Source organism: Brachyistius frenatus, unplaced genomic scaffold (genome assembly GCF_029030835.1).
Source record: "Brachyistius frenatus isolate BFR_SWC_R1_liver_20210118 unplaced genomic scaffold, ASM2903083v1 Contig_19, whole genome shotgun sequence".
Taxonomy (NCBI): domain Eukaryota; kingdom Metazoa; phylum Chordata; class Actinopteri; family Embiotocidae; genus Brachyistius; species Brachyistius frenatus.
In genome coordinates, this window is record NW_027210618.1 from 3,250,438 (window position 1) to 3,275,719 (window position 25,282).

The 25,282-nt window shown below is 39.6% G+C and overlaps 3 protein-coding genes and 1 non-coding gene across 4 annotated transcripts in view; 2 read left to right on the plus strand and 2 right to left on the minus strand.

Moving 5' to 3' along the window:
- The window catches only part of cdkn1cb (cyclin dependent kinase inhibitor 1Cb), a 227,257-nt gene that overhangs the window by 130,638 nt on the left and 71,337 nt on the right, over nucleotides 1-25,282 (plus strand). The window lies entirely within an intron of this gene.
- LOC138618978 (interferon-induced transmembrane protein 5-like) lies at nucleotides 2,009-3,935 on the minus strand. The gene is made up of 2 exons (XM_069695107.1): nucleotides 3,729-3,935; nucleotides 2,009-2,230 (listed from the first exon to the last, which is right to left on the minus strand). Exons 1-2 carry the CDS (start codon nucleotides 3,933-3,935, stop codon nucleotides 2,009-2,011), a joined length of 429 nt encoding a protein of 142 aa, XP_069551208.1.
- Nucleotides 7,364-13,239, plus strand: hus1 (HUS1 checkpoint clamp component). The gene is made up of 8 exons (XM_069695335.1): nucleotides 7,364-7,495; nucleotides 8,544-8,671; nucleotides 9,028-9,204; nucleotides 9,752-9,859; nucleotides 10,056-10,130; nucleotides 10,519-10,618; nucleotides 11,586-11,720; nucleotides 11,976-13,239. The coding sequence occupies exons 1-8, from the start codon at nucleotides 7,444-7,446 to the stop codon at nucleotides 12,056-12,058; spliced, it is 858 nt and encodes a 285-aa protein (XP_069551436.1). The 5' UTR covers nucleotides 7,364-7,443; the 3' UTR covers nucleotides 12,059-13,239.
- On the minus strand, nucleotides 13,655-13,726 carry trnam-cau (transfer RNA methionine (anticodon CAU)). Its single transcript has one exon. It is a non-coding gene; the product is annotated as a tRNA-Met (tRNA).

Here is a 25,282-nt window from a genome sequence, read left to right on the forward strand (position 1 = left end):
GCACGTGTGCTCACAACGGAGCCTCTCTGGGTTTTAATGAAGAATTTGAGTCCTAATTTCGTAACTGCTGTCAGTGGGTGTGCTTCACATCCTGCAAGTAGAAGCTTGATTTAGGCAACGGCATCCTACTTAATTTGCATGTGTGCTCACAACCTGTGTTTATCAAAACCTACTGTATGAGATGTTACTGGCAGCTACATGGGTTAAAACAAATTATGCACGTGGCTCACATCCAAAATCTGTATTTCCTTACGGATTGTATAGTAACTGAATGTACTTCATCTCTGAAGCAGTTTTGGCATGGCATATAAAAACACTTGGTAGGGAAAGACTTGTTGGCCAGGACATTTTGGGAGTCATTACATTTTATATTTGTTTCTACTTGTTCCACTTCAGAATCCAAGTAAATACACATGCAACATTACAAACGATGAAGCATTATTTTCTATATGTCTAAGGGTCTTTGTCAACCTGAACTTTGGAGGTTTAATTGTGTTCTAAATTATTCTGTGGTTTTACAGAACAACAGGAGGATCAAGTATACTACACAAGATGTCCACACATTGGCTATGAAGAGTGTTCTGGGGCTCTAACCCACCAGCAAAGGACAAGTGTAAGATGATAAGTCTTTCCTAAAACGTTTGCCATTCAATTTGTAATCATTTCTGAGAATGAATCGAATAGAAATGAGCCACATCGCTCTGCTTCATGGCCTCCCCACTCCTCTGTAGTGGTCTGACTGGGCTGCCCTGCCTCCCAACTGGAGGGTACATTTATGCCGTTTCCTAAAACGGGATGTTCTGTATATAGCTGGTGGAGCAGCAGGCTCACAGCTGGGATGAAAACAACCAAGCCTTGCCCGTTCCCTCAGATCCGCCCCAGAATCCAGCCTACGACACCCAAAATGATCACTTTAAAGCTGGGTGTAGGTGCAGCAGCAGAACCGCAAGAGCCATTTGGATGAGTGTCTCTTCATCCCTGTGTTCATTAGCTTAGTGAAGATCTAAAAAACACTTGAAAATTGTAAGTAGATTTGGTGATAAAGGAAAGAAAAAACATTTTATGAAGGAGGCTGATTTGTTTTTTTTGATGCAATACTGACTTAACAGTATCTGGTTTATTAATCTCATTTATAAGAAACTGACAATAAGATAATGTAAAGTTAAAATGCTTAAAACAATGAAATACTAACAAAAATACATGAATAATGACAAAAATAGATGTATGTTGTTACAGTAATCAAAATTCAAATATTGCTGAAAGATGAAAATAAATGACTTTTAACAGGAGGTGAATGTTTGTAAAGTGACTTCTCATCATTTGGCTCCACAGTCTTCCTGTTATCTCTGCTCTCTCTCTTTCTTTCTTTTTTTCCTCTCTATAGATAATTTCCATTGCGTCATTCAAATCTCCACGCAACATAAATACAATAAATAACAACAAAAATGACGCAGAGTAGCTGCTCGCTTAGTTGCTCAACCTTGATACAACCTCTTGTCTTTCTCATCACCGTTTTTCCCCCTTATTTTCTATTTAAGCCTTATTCAGTCTTTGATCAACTTCACATCTCAACTGACCATTTCTTACTAATGCTGATGTTACAATCAGGGAGGCTGTTTTAACACATCCCAAGCACCAAGCTGCTGGATTACTTTTACTGAACAATTCATATATAACAATTATAAGCAGTTTTTAGGTCACTTGTCCAAAAATCTTTTGTTTTATTCATGTTTGTATGTGTTACTAGCAAATTCTGAATACCTCTTGTAGTTTTCTCTTGTTTTGGCCTAAACCATGGCAACATTTTCCTTCTCACCAATTAAGATTACTTTTGTGCTGACCAGCACACTTCCTGACTACAAAAAGGAGCATTTAAACTTGGTAAAATTCTAAGGAGCTACTATATCAGCCTTCATCCTCTGTATCAAATTAAATGCCCTGTCCTGATGGTTAGTGTAAATGGGTTAAACTTGAGATATGATCTTCATTTATCTCCTTTTGCCATTATCTACCAGCTGAAAAGTTTCATGAAGCTTTGGAAGCCGTCTTCTCCGAAGAAGTCGAAGGAGCCCTGAGACGAGCCGAGGTGGACGAGCAGGAGGACGAGCAGGACGATGGCCAGAAGTGGAATCAGCAGGTTCCATCCGGCTGCCAGGATGTTGTACCACTTGGCTTTGTCGGAGCACTCCTGCGCCAGCTGCAGGTTGCCCTGGGTCTTCTGGTCTCTGGCCTACAACGATGCACAAATTCACATTATGACATGCATCCAGAGAAGTCAGTTTAATCTAAAGCAGAAATTACGACTCTGAATTGGAAGTTTCATAATTGTTGCAAAACAGTTCAAACTTTGTCTCCTATTAGATGCTAAATATTGAGAGGAAGAAGGGAAACAAAGGCAGATTATAACTTTCTGGTATGTTTTTGTTGACAGACAGATCATTGCACTTTGTCCTACAATTCAGATTCAAGGTTGTTTGAGGCCCGAGTGATACGAATCCTGGAGCGGCTTCTAAGTGTAGGTCCGAGCTGAGTCTTTCCCTATAGCACTCTCTAATTTCCCATGAGTACTTGCCCATTAGGAAGATGCCAATTACGCCATTTTTAACTCCCCAGACAAGCAGCCAGTCACTGTCTTTAATTTGAGTGCTGAACCAATAGTGGGCCTGTGATTCAGAGCTGCAGCAAAAAAAGACTTAAATAAAGGGTATACACACCCTTTTGCGGTGAGCTTTTCAGAAACCGTTTTATTCAGGTAGTCAGAATGTGTTTCCAATCCTGCTTTGTACATGACATTTTCAGGCACCTTTTAGCTGTTTTTTTTAGTGTGTAAAGTTTCTCTTTTGGTTTATTTTTCCTGATCCTCTGCAGCCCCATTCCTGTGGTAAAGGGCACGCCAACTTTCTATTGTGTGCCATCTGATCATTCACTAGTCTCTGCAGTGTTCGAAAATGTATTTGTAGCATTTGCCATGAAAGATTTTCCACAGTGACAAACAACATAAAAGGACAATTCAAATGTCCTTTTTTTATGGCACCAATCAGTTGCATTCTGAATGCAGAACTTTCCTTGACTTTGCCAAAGAAGTAACAGCTGGGTTCATTGTGTTCTTTTAGATATTACATTGCAGTGCTGCCATTTGTTTGTGCTTTACTTCCCGTTGAGGCATTTGCCACATCATCCCCTCGGTTTTATAGCTATTCTTGCCAAGTCGACCCTCCTTTTTCCTGATGCTGCCAACATGCTTTCATGACAAAGTTCTTGTTGGGTGTTGTGTTGCACTAGACCCGCACTATTAAAATCTAATGTTGCGTGGCATTCTGTTAAATAATTGCAAATTGTTCCATTTTCTCACAAAGTGTTACCCAGTGCTTCTACCTTTGGTGTAGTCACTCATCAGTGAAGACATCAGCTGACAAAACAGTTTCACCAACAGGTTCAATAATTGGCAGTTAATAAAACAGATTTGGAGTTACAATCAATGATCAAATCAGTTTAAAAAAGGACTTAAAAATGAATGCAACCTTGTCAAATACAACAATTGTACTGGACAGTGGACAATGATCGGCTATTGTGTTGTCTGGAGTCCTTCTGCAAATTTAGCGCAAAAAGTGCACTCTTCTTTTGACACATTTCTCAGATGTTGTACATGCTTCATAAAACCAATCCAAACTGAAACTTACAAGTAAAAAGAGTCAGAAAAGTTCAAATAAAAGAGCATAAGGCCTCACCTTGATGGAGTAGATGAGCGCCATGAAACCCAGGCAGCAGAAGTTCACGTACAAGGTGTTGCACAGCGACCACAGTAGATAGTCTCGGGGAGGATTCTTGCCGTTGTTGCCCATGTTCACCACGGTGGATCCTGCCGGCTTACGGGCAGACTTGCAGTTGGTGAGTGGGGTGCAGTCGGAAGGGAAGTTGTAAGAATGGTTGTCCATGCTTAGAGAGGAGATCTCCGGTTGTGGGTGGAAAGGTGGCTCTGTGAACTAGATGGCCTTCCAGATGCTTGATCCCTCTTTTGAAAGCAGTGCCCCCCCTCCCTGTGTGAGAGGCTTATAAAGGCCCATGAAGAGGGTGGTGACAGGGAGAGGACGCTTGGGCAGGGTCCTTTAATATACAGCAGGTCTATCATTATGTGGTCAGGCCTGAGAGAGGCTGAAAAAAGAGGAGGACAGAGAAAGAACTGAATGAGAGGACAGAAAAAGATAGAGCAAATATACATGAGAGCAGCGCAGAGTCTTCCACCAAAGAAGCCCTAACCTCATCTTTCTGAGAGATCTTCTGAGATGTGGGGGGAGCGGAGGGCAGTTAAAGGCTGTTCAGAAGCCTTGAAGGTGCTGAGGAGGAATTAACCTGAAGTGCTGTCTGCCAGAGGCCATCAGGAACGAGCCTGTCATGTCTTGACACACAACACAGGTCATAGGACATGTCCTAGAATATATGTCAACTTCATTAGGCCCATTAGGTTTTCATAACCAAAACAACTAAACTTCAAATAAAGTTATGAGCAGAAATCATCCAACCTGAACAATTATTTTAAACTGAAGCTGCAACAAGTGCATATTTGTTCAACTAAACATTTCGGAAATTAGCTTCAATGTGTTAATTCAGTAAATATTTTTCCAGCTAAAATACCACAAACCCTACTACTATTTTTTCGGCATAGTTACTCAATGATCACATCTTACACAAATCTTTAATTGAAAAGTACAGCTGTCACATAAATGCTGTGATGTCACACATAACATTGGTCCCTTTTTAATTTTGTTTATAATATAAGTTATTAAAGGGTCAAAACAAACTTTCTATCAATGTGTGTCACAGGGTTGATTCTGTTTCGTTCTTCCACTGTGGAAGTTAAGTGACTTAAAAAAACAAAACAAAAACAAACACCTGCGTGACCAAAATTGACGCCGGAGTTTGACTGTGCTGGGCAGGTGATGGAGCTGGTTTTCACTCTCAAAGGGGACAATAAATGAATTAATTGGGGGACATATCCAACCCTCCATCTCCTCTCCCTTCCTTCCATCCCTGCTGGACCAGATACCCACCTTTAACCAGCACACAAAGTGGAGGATATGATGGCAGCGTCTCATGTGTTTGAGTAGTAAACTCACAGCCAGGTCACCTGTACAGTGAGGCAGGGACAGGTGACCGGTGTAAGTCCAGAACATGAATAGGTGTCATTAAGATTTCATCTGTTCGGATACTTCAAAATGTTGGGAGCTTCAGGCTAAAAAAAAAAAGGCAAGAAAACATATTTTAATCTAAGTTCACTTTGTTTTCACATCCCGTGAACTGTACAGTTGTACAACAGCACAGTGCAGCTCTGCTGATCAGTAAACTGAAGTGCAAATTAGTTTTAATATAGTTTTGGAAAAAAAAAAAAACCATTATAATTAAGAACAACTCAGTGTAGCAAAGCTATTTCTTATGTGAGGAGAAACACCCACTAGTGATTAACTGATTAATTATATTTATCGCTTTGCTTTGTGTACATATTTGTGTTTTGGACTGTTGGATGAACAACAAAAGATATTCAAATTAGTCATCATGGGCTTGTCTGAAGTTGTGACGGGCACTTTTTGGCATAGCTGCGAGGAACCCTCTTGTCTTAGTTCCCATTATTATTATTATTCCGCTTCTGCTTATTTTTCTTTGCTAAAAGTGATTGTGCAGCAAAACCCACACGGTGAAAACTCACCAAATGTGGCATGTAGGTTGCAAATTGCTCCCACTTCTCAGGCACAAGAAATGACACTAAATGACCTAATTTCAACTTTTGTCAATTTTCTCTCAGACCTATTTTTGCGAACTCATCCTAGACCGTTGGGCCAGTGGTTCCGAAACTTTGGCAGGATAATCTTTGGACCTTCCTGATCTAATATTTTATATCACATGTTTTCAAAGGGGTTCTGTTTGGTAAAGTGGTGAGTCCGCAGTGATATTCAATATCTTTCTGTAATTTGTACTGTACGGGCAATTTTGTTTTCCCAAACATTTGATTAAACTTCACCAAAATTGTAATCAACCTTATAATGGTGGGATCCGAACCATCAACCAGGACCTTGATAAAAGAGGAACTTCACCTGTTGAGCTAACCTCTCTGGCACACATTTTGAGCCCTTTAAGCAACCCTTTCCGTAAATCCGCATTTCTGCAGACATTTCCAAAGGAAACCCACAGTTCATAGCAAAATGCGCGACATATTAAACTCAAATTCATGTCGGACTACAGCTGCAGTCTTCTCGTTGTCCTGCCCGTAGTCTGCCGCCCACAATATGTAAACAAACAAGCATGGAGGACGTTATAAGTGACAGCTTTTCAGGGTAAATCTCTGCATTTTATTTACTAACATTAATGCCTTTTCTGGTAATTAGCTAAAATGAAAACATTATATAGACCTAAATATAGCCAACGTATAGACTTAAACACAAACTGCAAAGTGAATCTGTCCAAACTCTTCCGGATGTTGTATGTTTGGACAGATGAGTGTTGGTCGTTCGTCCGTCTCCCTCCACAGTACCTGGAGTATCAGTGGCCTGTGGATGACGTCACCATCTCTGCTGGTGCTTCTCCAAACATTCGTTAACCACACACTTTAGCAGCATCACTGCTGCGATGCTGGAAAAATCACAGCCGTACAGGACAAAAACGCAGCTTTAATTTGATCCTTCAGTTCACTCGTGGACCGAAAAAGATGGATCACTTTTAATAGAAAGTCAGATTTAGAAATGAAATTCTCTCAATTCACGCGGCATGCGTACAATGATTTGATCATCTAACCTGCCCATGTATGCACACTTCTGAGGTAGACATGTTGTGATTATTTACTTGGGTGTGTCATTATTTACTTGGGTGTGTCGTGCTTTCTCTTGCTGTGTTTTTACTACACAGACATCACAGTAGCTCATTTAGTTATCACATCTGAAAGAGAGAGTAAATCCTCCCACCTGGTGGACAAATGGCGCCATTACAGCTTGTCAAATCACCTGTTCTGTGTGCGTTTGTGTCCCCACTCAAACGAGTTGTCGGGGCACCCTGAAACCAAGATCCTGTGTACTGTTAGATTTCTGTAAGTGAAGCACACATCAAATATATATATATAATATAAACACACACAGCTGTGGAGCCTCTGTCTTTGCTGCTCATCCACTCAACACCACATCAAAGAAGTTTGTTCTCACTAAAAACGGGTTTTTTCTTCGTTATGACTAGCTCTTACTTTGCGGGAGTGGATCAGGTGTCTGTCCTGTGTTTCCTGCAGCTGAAGGCAAAAAAAAAAAGAAAAAAAAGAAAAGAGATTGTTTTCCCACTTTCTCTGTCGGAAGGAACGTTTGACGGATTGCGTTAGTTTCCGTCCGACGTGGGACGCCGACGGACCCAAACAAAATGTATTCCGCCTGAAGCTCAATCGTAGAGTAAAGTTTACTGTCATTACTCAAAATGAAGTTCCGAGGAAAAATCACAGACGTCGCGTGTCTCAACCACTTCACCCGTGAGTCCGCTCAGCCTTTTCTTTCTCAACAAGTCCCCGACACGCGCTGCTAACCCGTTAGCTTCACCCGAATATCGCACAAACACTTTGCAGCCTCCGCGGAAAAATAATATGCCGCCGGACTTGAAATTCGTAACATGTAATTTAGTTGTGTCTTTGAGTTTTGTGACATGTTATGGACAGTCTTTAGTTCGGCATACATCATGAGCTGAAATTGTCACTAATTTAAACACATTTGCCTCTTCTTAGCGCTAATTTCTGAAATCAAAATATAGCCAAATCTACAATGGACCCTGGTTTGCAACTTAATGAACGATATTGTACTTGTTTTTAACCACAGTGAATTTCACCTCAGGGCTGATTGATTAATTATCCTTTTGTTGACAGGTCTGTTTTGAACCATCCCAAATGAATTATTCCTGGAAGAACTTGTCAATTAAAATAAAGCTATGGAAAAAAAAAAAAATAAAATAAAAATAAATCTCTGATTGCAGTATCTTTATACTGACTAGAGCAGGGGTGTCAAACTCATTTTAGTTAAGGGGCCACATACTGCCCACTTTCATCTCAAGTGGGCCAGACCAGTAAAACCATAGCATAATAACGCATACATAATGACAACATTTCTCTATGTTTAAATCATTGAAGGTTTTTGGATGATAAACCCTATTTTAAAGGTCTTTCTACAATAAACTAGAAACATAAAGAGCAAAAACTCAGACATCAGCCCACTGTTTATCTGCCCGGGCTCTCCTCTGCAGATTTAACGGGTCACAAAGCGAGCAGCAGCAGCTTCTCCCTCCGGAGCAGACGTCGCATTTACGCTTGTTTCTGAAGCAATTACTGGATCGATTAAAAAAAAAACAATTACAAAACGTTTGTACTCGTAAACCTCCATATTCTCATAGAAATGCAATGTATGTCTTTCTGTAATTTTCACACTTAGCAAAGTCATCCGGCGGGCCGGATCCGGCCGTATGTTTGACACCCCTGGACTAGAGTAATATTTGTCACGGTTAATAACTTTGTTCTTCCCCGTCCTCACCAGGTGTCATCACCACCATCTCAAAGCTGACCAAGATGTGCGTCCTGCGGCTGACTCCAGACAACCTGTTCTTCGTTCTGTCGGGTAAAGTGGCCAACGGAGGGGTCAGCATGTGGTGTGAGCTGTCTCAGGTAAGAGCGGAGGCTCCAGTTCAGCTTTTGGAAGCAAAAGTCAGTCACAGAATGGAGACAGATTAGTAACGAGCCTGCAAAGAGATGAACCGACAGGGAAAAAAAACGACACGAAGAAGAGTTTAAGACACCTTCACCAATTGCAGCTGTACAACAATATACACACTGAATGTTTACTATATTTACACTCTTCAGAAACTACCTGCAGGTGTGTGTGTTGAAGAGGTGACAAATGTCACTGCCTTCAGCGTCGTCTGTGTTTTTTTTGTGTTTTTTTTTACTTTTATTTGTGATTTTAGTGAAGTGACCCTTTATTCCTCCACCTTAACCTGTCAGCGTGTCTTTCCTCCCTGCAGGCCAACTTCTTTGATGAGTACCAGATGGAGGGCGTGTCCTCTGAGGACAATGAGATTTGTCTGGAGGTGACTCCGGAGAACCTGTCCAGAGCTCTGAAGACGGTCCAGAACGCCAAGGTCGTCAAGGTCAAACTGACCAAGAAGCACTGCCCCTGCCTTACCATCGCCGCCGAGCTGGTGAGGCTAATTGACTCTGAAAAATTCCAAATGACCAACCGTTTTCAATTTCCTTCTCTTACTCAGTTTAATGTGTTTTGGCAGGACAGTTTGTCTCTGCTTTATCCACTCCACTCGTATGTTTGTATTTGGCCACTTGGGGGCAGCAGAAATGACCTTTGAAGTTGATATTCTCCTTGTGAAAACAGTGTAAAAAGTGTCTCTGGTCGTGAATCTGCTGCACAAAGCTTATTAAGTTTCAGCTCAACATTTCGCTGTCCGCCTACAACTTTACCGCTCTGGTTCACTCTCAGTGCTCTCATAGCGTCAGTTTCTTTCGCAGCAGGCAGCTGTTTTCCAACACACAACTATAAAAGTCTCCGCACGTGACCTGGTCAGACGCAAACACCTGACAGATACAGTTAGAGCTGATTGACATTGGGGAGCATTTAGCAGCTCAAGGGATGGATATTTCCCTTTGGAGTTGATGACGATTTAAATATTGAATTATTATGGAGTTTCAGCTGAGAAACCTAAAGGAGTGATGTCGTCCTCTCGTCCAATCCAGCCCACCCTGTCCAGCATCAGTCGAGTTGTCACTCATGATGTCCCGGTTGAAGTCATCCCACGGAGACTCTGGCATGAATTCAAAGAACCGAGTATGCCAGACTTCGATGTAAGTGACGTCTCTGTGAAGTGCAACACGCGTCCAAATACCATTTTATCCTCGTACAAAATTCCCATTTTAAATAAGTATAAATACACGATCATTCCTCTGAAATTTCTCTTCCATTGTAAGTGCTTTGATGGTTTACCTTTAATCAGCATCATTTCGTGTGTCTGCCCGGTCCTTTATATGTGTGTCTTTGCAGGTCAGTATCTATCTGCCTCCTCTGAAGACCATGAAGAACGTTGTGGACAGAATGAAGAACCTCTCCAACTTCCTGGTAGGAGAACATTCTCTTTCTTTTTCTTTCAGACAACTCAAGATCGTTGCAGTCGAACAGTCTGAACCTGCAGGACCAGATCACAGTGCACAACCCCACGGAGTCTGACAAGTTGACGTGCCTTTTAATGACTTGGGACAGCGACATTTTGACCCTCTTAAAACATAAATGTCCCTCACAACACCTCGCCCGGCTCACTGCTTCTTTGCACTAGATTTTCTGAATCATTTCGGTGATCTACGTTTCTGATTTCCTGACTTTGACACAAAGTTTGATGTTTGCTCTCTGCTCACGTCAACGCTTTCCTATTGATTAGTGTGGAAGCTAATTTAAAGTTGCAGCTTGTTGGATGTAAAGTAAAATGTGTGTGTGTCTGTGTGTGCATCAGGTAATCGAGGCCAACCTGAACGGAGAGATGAACCTGAAGATCGAGACAGACCTGGTTTCTGTGACCACTCACTTCAAAGACCTGGGGAACCCTTCGTGGGGTAAAGACGTTGTTACTGTCAGCTGGATTTCAGCCACACTAACACCACGGCTGCGTGGATGGTAACATCAGAGAGGCAGACAGGAAATGTAGGGACCAGGGAGGGTGGTCTGTCTATATGTATGTATGATACATAAGAAACCTCTGTTGTCATGTCAACAAAACTTGTGTTGACAGGAGGATGAGGAGGCTGCCGTTTTTTCATGCAATACTGTCACTGGTCTGAAAACGCTGGGCCTCTTTCACCAACCGTTCTTAAGAAGAGATTTCTTTTCTTAAAATCCACTTGCGCAGTTTTTACGAAGGTTCTGGCATTCACCAATGTTTTCTTATTTGGGATTTTTTTTCTAAGGTAAGAACTAAATCTACGAACACTCAAGAGCACTCTTAAGCACCTCTGAGTGCTGGAATCTTTGTGCCAAATAATTGTTTTTTGCGTTTTCTTCAATTCTTCACTTGTATAATATTACAGTCTTCAGTCTACAGTTATATATATATATTATTTTTTATAATTATTTTCATTACTTTACCATCATGGTTCTAACACCCTGACGGCCAGACGACAGCTTTGCTGCAGTCTGCGAGCTGCTGGTTGTTTTGACACAATTGGTTTTGCGCCGAGCAATCTAATCGCATGCATCTTTTTGTTTTTTTAAATTACATCCAGTACTTACGCTGCGCTAATAAATATGACAGCGCTGTTCACTTCCTGCAGCTGCACCTCTGCTTCATCAGAACTACTGAAGGTGTTCTTCCTCTTGGAGTCTGCTGCTCCACCGTCTTTCAGCATTCTCTCAACTTCCCCGTATTCCTTTTAGATATTAGATCATTAGTTCAGTATATGATCAGCTATTTAATTTACTGTGATAGAAAAGGAGTTCAGAACACTTCACGTTTCCATGACTTGGCTCTAACTCCTTTCTCTTCACTCATCTCCCTCCCTCCCTTTCTGCCTCCTGTCCCTCCAGGCGATGACGCCTCTCAGGGCGGTGGTCCGTCTCAGAGCAGAGACCAAGACACCATGGTGGAGGCCAGGGTGGACATCAAGAGGCTTCAACAGTTCCTCATGGGACAGCAGGTCAACCCCAGCAAGGCCATGTGCAGTAAGTCGACCCACAGCTCTTTAACTCTTTATCATGTCATGCTGCCCAGTGGCTGCATCCACAATAATATTACTCCTTTTCACATTTCATTTCACTATTGTTACAGCAGCGTTATGGTTTAGGAAACAGTTTTTCAAAGTTCAAAAAGTAAATGCACTTGTAACAGATAAATGTGGTGCTGCTACTTTAATTGCAGTAGTTTGTTCCACGGCTGGTCACATTGTGTTTTCATTGACGTTGCCCTCGTCTCCTCAGATATCGTCCATCAGAGGGTCCTTCACTTGATTTTGCTGCATGAAGACGTGTCGCTGCAGTATTTTATCCCCGCTGTGGCGTAGACACTCTGCAGACCACACAAGTCATTTTTCAATATAACGAATTGAATAATGGGCTGCCAACCCATGTCAGGTGTTTCCCTGCACGGTAAAGGACTCTTCTTTAATGTGGGACCCAGAAGACCAAACTCCTGATGTCTGGGAGTCTGTCCTACATTTGAACGAGTTCCAGTCCTCACAGGGGACCTCAGGATGACTTCACCCTTCATCACGGGGGGGAGGTCAAAGAACAGAAGAGACGTTTGGACAATCGAGATGAAGGTTGCACATTTTTTTGTTTGAGAAGTTCAGATGATGTGTTTTGCATTAAAAGTGTTCAACACTGGGAAAACAAAAACATGTACCTAACTTTTTATTTGGAATCCAAAACTTTTTGTCACTTTCTCTTTGTAGCATTTACTGTTTACTGTTAACTGTCACACTATACAATAGATACAAATTAAATTTGACTTACTCTCCCAAAATTACAACTAAACAGTGTCATGACTTGATAAAACATTCAAGTCTCTGAAATGGTCCGTGTAAACTGTTGACAGCAAAAAAACACTCAGACTTTATGCATGTCTACTTACTGTTTTGGGTGAGTAGAATGTAATTTGGATGAACTTTGACATTATGATATCAAAGTCTGACCCTTTAAATAGAAAACGAACTAACGTAAATTCCATCATCACTCAATCAATTCCAATGTGGCCTAACTTCTTCCAGCTAACATGCTGTTATTCATGTTAGTCAATAATGCCATCCATTCTCATCCTGTTCATTTGATTCTTTAGACAGTTTGCGGAATGATTTGTTCGTCCTGGATGAAGCAATGCTGTATGACAGTGCACTCTTACTTTGAAGGAAATAAAAATGAACAGAGACAAGCCCCAACAGGCACAGAGGAAACAGATTCATGGACATAAGCCTTGTGTTATTTCTGCTCCTGTTTCTTTTATCTACGTGTGTCCCCTCAGTGTTTCCACTAATTCCACGTGATCACTGATAAACACTCCATATTACCTGTGAATGTGGTCAGACTAAATTATGTTGATGCATGATTGGTGAGGTGGTGCACAGGAGACATGCCTGCCATTAAAATGGCAAAAAAACCCCACCAAAAAACAGCTGAATTCTGCTCCTAATCATTTAATAAGCTTCACTGTTAAATGTAAAATTACCATTGTCATGTCAGATTAAATTAAATGTTATGGCTTTATCAGGCTTCTAAGAGAATCTGTTTGTGTAGTTTGCTTTAAATTGACATGTTTTGCTTTTTAAGTGACAGTTTCTTACATATTTGATCATATTCAACTCTGTTGGTCTTTGTTCATACAACATAGGTGGTTAGTTTCAGGGCATCAATTGTTGCTCGGCAAAGACTCCAGTCAGAAACCAGTCGCCCTGTTTTTGGTGCAGTAAATCAACAATTTCCCTGAATTTCTGTTTCACAGAAACGATTCTCCAGATCAACTCTCAGTAGTTGTCAAACTTTATTCCCTTTCTACTTTGTTTCAAAATGCATAGGTTAATGGCAACGAAATAGCGACACTTCAACTCAGTTACTGCAACGCTGTTGTTATCCACTAGCAAACGAGTGCACCAAAGAAAAATATCTAGCAGAGGATGGTTTCGATCCATCGACCTCTGGGTTATGGGCCCAGCACGCTTCCGCTGCGCCACTCTGCTAATCCTACTACACTCACGGCTAAAAGACATTATATAGATTTACAATATTATTTTGTTTTACAGGGTAATGTCATTTAAGAATACTTCTATCGCGCGCTTTCGCCTCGCCTTTCACTGGAAAATGTATACAATCATTTATATACAGTTAAATGGTTCGTCCTTACGGCAACACAGATGGCGGGAAATACGTCACATTTGTCCTGCCACAATAAAAGAAGTTAGCCCTATAAGAGAGCCATAGACTATATATAAAAGGAAGCGGTGACTGACAGAACCATTTTAAGCCGCATAATGAGTCGAAGAAATACTTTGCAGCCAATATGCAGAGTCCAAACTGTCCCTACAAACACGTCTGTAGTTTGGTCCGTATTGTAAAACATATGACCTGTTTCGCTGTATCCGTGTCAGGAGTTATCCACCAAATGTAAAGACATAGCTGCTACTTAGCTTCAGTAAGAGCTACTTCATCAACTTCATACTTTTACACAACATTTTTAAAGCGTCACTTTTAACTTATTAAATAAAGTGTCTGATAAACAACGTGTGAAATGTCCTCTTTTAAATGGACCTAACTTTTTAGATTACTCGTAAAGGGACTGAACATTTACATTCAACCTAAAACAAATGAATGAATGAAAGAATTGAGACCGCAGCACTGCTGTACGTTTTATTGTGTCACATGCTTTCAAAACACCCCTTTGAAAAGTGGTATGCGTGCACACGTTTTAGTAGCCTAATTCTTACAATTATTTGCTTGAATAATTTTTTTTAATAGGAAAATATGTCTGTGCAAAAGACATAATGCAATGCTTTTTTAAAGGAGATGCAGATGCATTGCAAGTCTAGGAGGACATTTTTTGCAAATACTCAGCGTGAGTATGCCTGCAACTAAAACTGCATAATTCACCGTCTTTTATGCATTTTAAAACACTGTAAAAGCTTGCTGCTGGGTGTTCTGAGAAATGAGTCATATTTTATGGAGAACTCATGAGGTATTTGGTCCAAAGTAAGCAAAGTCTCATGAGAGATTTATTACACAAAAGAAGACATTTGGAGTCCAAAACTGATCCTGCAGAGTGTTACAAAGGGATAATTTAGAGTTCAAGGAGACCAGGAACATTACCCAACACAATATCTATTTACTCTGTCAAGATCAATGAAAATGGTCGTAAAAATTTCAGTTTTGGGATATTATGTGCTGCATCTTGGATTTAATATTCACAGGACAGGATGAATGGATTTCACAGAATTCCTTAGAAATGCTAAACAGTCATGCTGAGTTTGAAATGAATAATTTTACTGAAATAGTTACAGATTTGTAATGTTCAAAGTGCAAATCATGCACTACCCAGCAGAAGTTTGATAGTCACAGTATGTCAGAGACGTGTCACTATGAATGATCTAATGATGTCATACATAATGGTATATCAGTCAGTTGGACCAAACCAGGACTTAACTTTAATACTTTAACTATTTTGTTGCTAATACTTATGTAGCCTACTTTTATCTATGATTTTTCGTACAGGACTTTAACTTGTAGTATTTTTTTACATTGCTGTAGATAGATAGATAGATAGATAGATAGATAGATAGATAGATAGATAGATAGATAGATAGATAGATAGATAGATAGATAGATAGATAGATAGATAGATAGATAGATAGATAGATAGATAGATAGATAGATAGATAGATAGATAGATAGATAGATAGATAGATAGATAGATAGATAGATAGATAGATAGATAGATAGATAGATAGATAGACACTTTATTAATCCCCAAGGGGAAATTTTTTCGCTACAGCAGCAGAGGTAAAGCAATACAAATAACAGAGTAATAAATATTAAATATAAAAATGCACAATATATACAATAAAATAGAATAATATTAGATTAGCTAACTAAACAGTAGTGTAAAGACCAAACAAACAAACAACAGTTTAACGGTGTTATAGTTGAGATTGATTTTGCCAGAGGTGAGTTATTGTACAGTCTTATTGCAGTGGGCAGGAATGATCTCCTGTATCAGGAATGATCTCCTGTATCTGTCCTTGTGACAGCAGAGCTGGAGGAGTCTATTGGAGAAAGTGCTCCTCTGTCCCTGCAGCAGGTGGTGGAGAGGGTGGTCAGGATTATCCAATATTGATACTTAAGGATCTGAATACTTCTTCTACCACTGGTTCTGTCGTTCTTGTTCCTTGAGGGTTAGGGTTAGGGTTAGGGTTAGAGTTAGGGTTAGGGTTAGGGTTAGGTTTAAGGGGTTAGTTTTAGGGTTAGGGTTAGGGTTCAGGTAAGGTTAGGGTTAGAGTTGGGAGTTAGGGGTTAGGGTTAAGTTTAGGTGGTTAGAGTTAGAGGGTTAGGGTTAGATAAAGCTGTTTTTGAAACATTGTGTTTTCTGTGAAATTGTGAACACAAAGTGACTTGAAACCACTTTGGCCATGTAGTTTGTCCCATTTGCCATAGTACTGATGAAGAAATTTGTTTGTAAACACTTAGTTTAAGCCGTGGCACTGTAATGCAGTTTTATGCTGTATTTGAGCTTCTCTCGCTGAGATAAGGCTGTTTTTGAAACATTGTGTTTTCTGTGAAATTGCAGACACAAAGTGACTTGAAACCACTTTGGCCATGTAGTTTATCCCGTTTGCCATAGTTCTGAGAAAGAAACTTGTTCGTAAACACTTAGTTTAATCCGTGGCGCTGTGATGCAGTTTTACATTAGTCTGATAAAGTGAGATTTGAAATGCTGTTTTCTGTGAAATTGTGAACACAAAGTGACTTGAAACCACTTTGGCCATGTAGTTTATCCCGTTTGCCATAGTACTGATGAAGAAAGTTCTTTGTAAACACTTAGTTTAAGCAGTTGCAGTGTAATGCATTTTTATGCTGTATTTGAGCTTCTCTCGCTGAGATAAGGCTGATTTTGAAACATTGTGTTTCCTGTGAAATTGTCCACACAAAGTGACTTGAAACCACTTTGGCCATGTATGAATTTAATTAAAAATTATCAAAACACTTTTGAACAGTTGTAATGCACTCCCTTTCTGAAACAATCATCCTTGAACATGATATTTACACAGCTCTAATTTAGCAAGGTCGTCCTTTAAGGCTTGTTACTTGTTCCTTACTGGAAGGAATCAAACATCTGAATCAAACAGATTAAGGTCGAAGGAGTCACCTATACAGAGGTGCAACTTCTACAAATAAAGGGCTATCATTTATAGCCTGTGTTCTTTTACTATTTTTTATTTCTTTATACGAGCAATGAACTATTTTTATTTGCCATTATGGAAGATTAATGTGGGCGTAAACCACTGCAACTTTGGTGGTGTTGTTTTAAGAAGCAAGGTAGGTAAGATTTAAAAATCACAAGTCGACAAAACAGAGTTGAATCAGAGTTCATATTTCCTTGTGAAGAATAAAACAGAATTTTCCGTTAATCTCATCATTAATACATAACGTGTACATTTATGTTACATAAATGAGTCCATGTTCAGGAAGCATGTACAAAGTGAAGACAAAGGATGACAAGAACAAATATATTTACATGTACTACAGTTGTATTTATATTGCAGCGCTACCTTCATTGGACAATGTCTCAAAATAATATTGTACAGTCTGACAAAGCGGGAGACCGATACTGTATTTGACCCATCTGGCACAGTGTGGCGTGTAATAAACTGACACTATTGTTGCTGTTGCAGACTAAAGGCACCTTTATCTTGTCTTGTCTTATCTTCTCTTATGAAGCTGAATTTACCTTCTGTGCATGTTACTCCAGGTCCATGATCTCCAGATATTTCAGAAGGGCCATTCATACCTCGATGCCCTGAAGAGCAGGGAAATAGAAATTAAGCCAGTTGAGGGAAGATTGTAGGATCGTAAGTAAAAATCAAATTCATTTGCCAACAAATAATTGGTGAAGACTGGTCAAAGATTATATTTTCAAAACACTGTTGTGGTGAGGTAGATTATCTTTTTTTTAACTTTTGGAACTGGAAAGTAGGCACACCGGTCAGTCCAGGCAGCCTAGGTTTCCCAGGTGCTCCAGGTATCCCAGGATGTCACGATCTCCTTTTTCAACTTTGGGACTAGAAGGACAAGGAAGCTGCTGCGGCCTATGGGTGACAGCAGACAGAGGATGCAGAATAAGAGAAGCAGCCTCTTCTTCTCAGTCCAGAACTGAAACTGTAACAGCCAAATGTTCGATATACAAATATTTTCCGTGATTATTTGCAACCGTTGATTCAATGTGAATTTCAACGCACTTTTTCACAACAGAAACTATGATACATTTTGTAATCTACATGTTTATAGTGGTTCCCTGAAGTTTTCCAGCCACCTGTGTGTCAGTGTGGATTCTACTAATATTTCGAAAAAGCTGCTTTACCAACCTAATGTATCTGGAAATTAAGTTACATTTAATTTACTTATTAGCAAGCTGTAGTTGTTATTTCAAAGCTCTTGGTAACACTAAATCTAGTATAATAATATACTGATGAGCAGAAATAAATTGACTGTATTAAATAAGGAGTAATTTGCTGGATGTACTGCCTCTTCAATGCTTCCAAAGAAAAATGACTGAGATATGAAGGAGAACTCATGTACAAGGGATTTGGTCCAATGTAAACAGCAGATGCAAAGTCCCATTTGGGAACTCAGAAAAAATTATCCTCCCCTCTGTTTTAGAACAGAGGGGAGGATCTTCTTTTGTTTTTGCCAACAATGGCAAAGCGTTGTGACAGCAAAAACATTTGATCTCATTTGAAATAAAATGAGAAATAAAAGATTGATTTTACATCTTCGTTCCTGAAACCAGACAATTTAAGTTGTCATGACTCCTTTGTGATATTGTTGCATAATTAATTTTAAAGATGACATAGTTAATGTAACCACTGGACAAAAGTATTAAGGGTAAGAAAAATAGTTACCACCCAGTTTTGACTGTAAGTCGTTATATGTCTTCCTCAAATCAACAGAACTTTCTTTTTTCAGCAGATTTTAGCTTTAAAGCAGAACCATGTTTTTCACTATCGCTGCTATCTCAGCTGAAGAAAGAAGGGACTTAACCTTCCTGCTATATTCGCGGACACAATGCGAGAGCTGCGAGGACAAAAGGTGCTTAGTCCTACACTGAAAAATGTATCAACATTTTTTTTTTTTTCAAACCTTGCAGCCTGTATGCCTCCGCCAACATGTCAAGTTACAGTTTACATCCATTTGGGGAGATCCAATGATAGATGAAAATTCCTTCACCACTATATGAGCCTGGACAAACATGGATGTAAATTTGAACCTTGAATTGTCTAGTTTATGTACTGAATTGAGATTTAATTTTACAATTGAGAACTGAAACTGAAAAAGTCCTGAAAATCCCAAAGATTCCTGCATAATACATTTATAACTGACAAATGATGTAAGCATTCAGGAAGCAGTTGTCTGTCACTCGCCAGATGCTATTTTCTGACAGCATGGTGCAGCCGCTCTCCTGTACAGATTGGTCTGGCTGCCCTTCTCCCCATTTGGTGAAGGTCAGAGGTCGGGTTTCCATATCAACCGCCCCCTCTGCCTTTTTATTGTTGAAGTTAATCCAGACCGTTTTGGGATCGTCCCCGAACACTTCAGTCAGTGAACTGTTCTCGTCCTCGTTCTGGGGCAGAGCCAGCTCTAAGCCTCGTTGGGAGCAGAACTCGGCAGCCCGGGAGAAAGAGCCTCTCTCCTTGTTGGACACAAAGTACTTCTGACCAACCCTCCGGACAAAGTCAAAGTTTATAACTGAAAAAAGAAAACAGCTTACAGTTGACAAGTGAACACATTTGTTTTCCAAAAAGCCGGAACAGCCGTATATTCTTGGTACTGACACGTATTTCTTCTTCTGAAAATAGCATTGTCATTGTGTTGAGCCATGGGGCCGTGCCCACTTTACAGTGCTGTAGGTAGAAAACAGTTTCAACAAATACATGATTCACAATATATATACTAATATTTTTCACACAGGGCCATGTGGGTTTGGATTTTTTTTCTCCCTTAATAATAAAAACCTTCATTTAAAAACGGCATTTTGTGTTTACTTGTGTTATCTTTGACTAATATTTAAATTTGTTTGATGATCTGAAACATTTAAGTGTGACAGACATGCAAATAAATTGGAACTCAGGAAGGGGGTAAACACTTTTTCACACCACTGTATATATATATATATATATATACAGGGGTTACCTTTAGGGGTTAAAGATCAAGGTCACTTTGACCTTCTGCCAACCCACTCTTGTGAACACAATATCTCAGGAACGAATGGAATTTCTTCAAACCTTGCAAAACTTTGTCTTTGACTTTGTCTCAAGGAGGAACTGATCAAAGTTTGATGGTCAAAGGTCACTGTGACCTCACAAAACACGTTTGTGTTCATAACTCAAGAATTCATACACCAATTTCGCACAAATGTTTAACAGGATAGCATGTAGACGTGATGACAGTTCATGTCCAAACGGTCAAAGGTCAACTCTCTTTCCAATTGCGCTGTATAAACCCTGTTCTGGACATTATTTAATGCTATGATTCAGCAAAAGGAGGGCAGATTATGATGTCATTTTGGGTGTTGAACTTGAAACGTTAGTGATCGTATAGATCTTCTGGGTTGAAGATGAGAGTGAAACATCGTTTTTTAGAATTTGTAGTTTCTATGCGGTAAAATCCATATTTAAAGTATTGTCTACTGTCATTCATCTTAATTGGCCCAGCATGTGAGCACATATAACAATTCCTTCAAAGTCCTTACAACATACAAGAGGGGCAATCAAATAGTTCTGAGACTGCTCCTATTGCATGTGAAGGGAGCGCAGCACCATGATGTGCACAGAGCAGGGGAAAAACACTTCAAAAAATACTGAGGTAAAGACACAAACTTAACACACACCATAATCCCTAAAAACATGCATTCATTTTACTGGAATGCTCCATTGTAGACCTCAAATTGGATACTTACCCTGGGTTAACTTATTAATGCTCTTCTTTAAGGTGTCCATCCCGGCCGATAGAAACAAAGTGATCTGAATAAACAAAGTCAGTTCAGTTTTTACAGTTGAACTCGGTTGTAACTCATAGATGATCAATCCCTTCAATCTTTCACAAATAACATGCACATGGAAAGATAACAAAACCAGTGCAAACGACCTTGCAATAAATGGCAGAGTAATACTTTTCATCTTTTTTTAAGAAGTGTTGAATCACTGCTGTTGTAATTTAACATGTTTTATGCAAATACTGATTTAACTGTCAACTGATTTGTTCTTTTACAACAGCGACTTATGGTGTGTATGATTGACTAATCATTATGGCGCTATTCCCAATGTGTATAACGGATATATTTGAAGTGCATGAGGTTCTGCAATTTTGGGTCTCATTAAATTACCCAATATCACATATTTTTGGAGACAAATGAGTTCAAGTGTATGTACATATCTAATAAAGTCAGACAGTGATAAATAAAATGATTTTAACAACAGTTAACTACAGGTAGGCAAAAGGAGAAAATCTTATCAGATTAACTCTAATATATAATATATTTAACTTAATATTCTTTGACTGCAGGTTTATGGGCTGAAAATGAGAAAACAGAACTGAATCAACATGTTTCTAAACAAACATTTAAACATTACAAGGATGGAATTGTTGCAGTGGAGGATGCAATATCCAGGATTTAATCTCTTTATATACATCATCAAGTGTTCAACAACTATAGTACACGTGAACATAAAATAAAAAGTTCTACAATAACATCTATTCACTTGCATCTTGTTCCACAGCTGCAGGCTGAGTTGTGAAAAACTAATTATTGCAATTATTCAATTTATTTCAAAATAATTGTGATTCAAAAACTAATCACCTCTTCCACACATTACAAGTGGTCCAGGTGGTCCAGGTGGTCCAGGATGGTCCAGGTGGTCCACGTGGTCCAGGAAATCCAGGTGGTCCAGGTGGTCCAACACGACATCCTGACAACAACGATCCAAACAACAGTGAGTAAAGGAAGTGAACATGAAAAAAAAGAAAAAGCCACCCTAAAGAAATTAGAAAAAGAAAATGATTTTATCGCTAAAAAACAAAACAATAAAATGTAACTTTATTGACCTGTTGTCCTGCGTAGGACAAATATAGAAAAGTTTAGTCAGAAGAATACATGAAAAGTCATGTTACATGAGGTTTAATTCTATGAGCTGAAAAGTAGTCAGAGATTTAAATCCTTCTTATTTTTAGGCCTGAATTTCACAGTAGATGACTAGTAACACAGTGGGCAGAATACATTGAGCTCAATCAGTGTTCAATCAGTTGTTACCCACATGGTACATTTCGAGATGTTTTAAGTATCAGCTTACATGATGCGCTTCATGAAAGGTAGAACTGTAACTTTTTAAAACAGGGTTCTTCCTTTAGTGATAATGATTTTATATCAAGTGAAGACTTTGTATAGGAAGTACTACAGTACAGCACCCTTCACAAGCACGCCTGGACAATTTGTTGACAAGTGGCAAACCCAAGAGGCATCACCCATTGGATTGTGATGTTTGAAGCACAGAATCTGGCATTTCACCTGTGGTCATCTTGATTTTTCAAACCCAAACGTGTTTGGGCGAGAGGGTGAAGCCAAGGAGTTGCAAGGACTGGATCTGTCTGAGAACAACATGCACACCCACCTACACCCGAAACCTAACTGCACCCCAGCAATGTCAATGGAACCAGGCACATCCTAAATATAGCTCTCTTTGAGTCCTGATATTCCAACGACCAGGTCTGAATATTCATGGTGAGAAAAGTTGTGGCCAAGTCCTGGAAACCAATTTCATTCACGGTGAAATCCACTGGGACCGGTCTCACCTCTTTCTCCTTTGGGATCAGAATGACCTGCAATCTGGCTGCTACAAGTAGGAGCCATCAGGAGGACGATGCAGAATAGGAGACACAGCCTCATCTTCTGAAGGCAGAACTGAAATCAAATCAAGTTCTGATTTTCAGTTTGTGTATGAATGATTTCTTTTCTTCAATTAGTATAAACATAAGAAAACAGTTTACTTAATCTACGTTGTAAAAAAATCATTACAAATGATATGTCTTAAGTTTGCTCCACTTTGTAACACTTAATGTGTCTTCTGTTCGAGTGTATAGTGAAGTTATTTAGCAGGCAATAGTAATGCTAATCTAATGCTATTAGTTGATAAAAAGAGAGAAACTCACGGTGTACTCAGGAATTGTATCCGAAATGTGCTGATGCTTTGCTGTTTCCAAACCAAAGAGGCAAAGAAAGTAGTTCAAAGTTAGATGTATGAAAGAGCCAGCCCAGAAGAAATTAAAAACATTTGAAAAATATCAAATATGACACTCAAAACAGAACCAGATACCTCGCATGAGAACAAAGAGCCCATTGAGAACAGATTTTTTCATTTAATCCTTTAGTTATAAAAGCAAAAGTATGTGGAGTTTTGTACTTCTCATTATTTGAAATTCATCACATATACATTTCCATAGAGAACCACTTTCTGATTTTGATCATCACCGAGCACATTGGTGAGAGAAAAAGAGGGCTTTGGTGCTTTGCTTCACCCACAGATAAAAATACATGAGTTTTCCATGTTTTTCTTACACATGGAGGACACATGTTAACATGTTAATTTGATTTTCAGGGCATTTTGATCCTCTTTACTGACATTTGTGTCAATACATTTGTATTGCATGTTTGAAATTAAAAATGTGTTTTTTTTCTGTGGATTCCACACGCGCATGGGTTTTTTATAGGTAAATATATGGATTTCATGTGGAAATCTGCACAGGCTTCACACATTGTTCATTTTGGTCACTGTGGGTAATAATATACCCTCAATATCCAAACATTATTAACCACTCTGAGTCTGTTGTGACCAAACCACTGTCTCTCTTTCCTAAGTACTTGATAGATGCCTCTTAGATGTGAGGTCCATCTTTATTTGGCTTACATCTAGATAATTGTGACAGACATCTTGCCGTCACCAAGGGTTCTTCCGGCCCAAACGCACAACAACCAGCCAAAGTATAGTTTGTTAATGTGTTTTATTCCACACAGCCAATATCTCACATCCGTTGTGTTCTCCTGTGAGCCATTCGAGCCTCACGCTGCCTCACGCTGCATCCACAGCCAGCCAGCCAGCCTGCTGCTCTGTGTCCTCCAGGGTGAGCCCTGGTGTCCTGCTGCTTGGGTTTTTATGGGGACGAGAGAGTCAATCAGTGATTGATTTCAGCTGGGGCTAATCAAGCCCCTTCCAGGCACCGTCCCTGAACCACTCCCCCAATCAGTCCCTCCTGCAGCTGAGCCAAACTACGCCCCGCCACCACAATAATTATTTTACCAATTGTATAAGCTTACTAATTCATTTTGAAAAGAAACTAAATACAAAGCTGAAAAAATGAAACATTGAGTATTCAATACTGCATGCTTCATTGCCTTCCACAAACAACATGAGTTTCCAATGTACAAAAACACATCTGAACACGTCTCACCACATGACCACATGTGATTGTGCACAGGGGAAACTCAAAAACGGGAAAACATGTTGAAATCACGCGCACATGTGCTACACTTGTTTAGGTCATGGGAAATGTGTTTTGGAGAACTTTCATGGCAAAGGTGTGGAGCATATGTACATTCCTGTGACAACTATGGGATAACTTGTTGAGGTCCCGGCATGACATGTGATGCCCACGTATATTCTCACGTGAAACCCTTATATTTATCTTTGTGAAACCCATGTTATTCCACGTGAATCTCAAGGGATTATATGTGAAACCCATGTGTATTCCCACGTGAAACCCTTACATATCAATCCCATGTGCATTGTCATGTGAAAGCCATGGGATTACATGTGAAAACCTGGGAAGTGCTAAGCTACTGACGCAAAATGCAAACACACTATGGAGTTAGGGAAGCAGTTCAAGGTGTTTATTACAAGACATAGCAGAAAGACTGGATAAAGGAGTAGGTGGAGCTTCAAACTGCAGTCCAGAGAAACCCATGTGAAACCCATGCGTATTGCCACGTGAAATCCATGTTAGACATGTGAAAACCATCAAACCTCGACAAAAACATAAAATAAATATTTGGCAAAAAATAATTTGGTTGTTTTCAAACATGAATTGCAAATATTGACAAAACTGTCTGTAAAAAGGATCAAAATGCTCCAAAAATCAAATCAAGTGGGTCAATAATTCTGGCACTTTGTCGTTTTCAAGTCTCTGTCTTCTCCGCTGAACCTTAGTGTTTGTCAGTGCTCACATTACTGCACCTGTTAAAATGTGTTGGTGAAAATGTGCATTATTTGTGACAGATTACATGTGATAACATGATTTCCACATGTTTCACATACTATTACAAATTACAACATGTCAATACTTTTCCACATATTATTACTATATATTGTAACCTGTGGTAAACACGTGTCTTTACATGTGATCACATGTTTCCCATGCAGAAAACATGGGAAACCCATGTGCTTCTTCTGTCAGGGCTGTTAGGGCTACTTACCAAATACACA

Bases quoted from the DNA above. Each gene is read 5' to 3' on its own strand.
- LOC138618978 (XM_069695107.1), bottom strand. From the start codon at position 3,935: ATGGACAACCATTCTTACAACTTCCCTTCCGACTGCACCCCACTCACC. The intron at 2,231-3,728 runs GTGAGGCCTTAT...GCATCGTTGTAG, and splicing joins CGCTCATCTACTCCATCAAG to GCCAGAGACCAGAAGACCCA.
- hus1 (XM_069695335.1), top strand. From the start codon at position 7,444: ATGAAGTTCCGAGGAAAAATCACAGACGTCGCGTGTCTCAACCACTTC. The intron at 7,496-8,543 runs GTGAGTCCGCTC...CGTCCTCACCAG, and splicing joins GTGTCTCAACCACTTCACCC to GTGTCATCACCACCATCTCA. The intron at 10,619-11,585 runs GTAAAGACGTTG...CTGTCCCTCCAG, and splicing joins CCTGGGGAACCCTTCGTGGG to GCGATGACGCCTCTCAGGGC.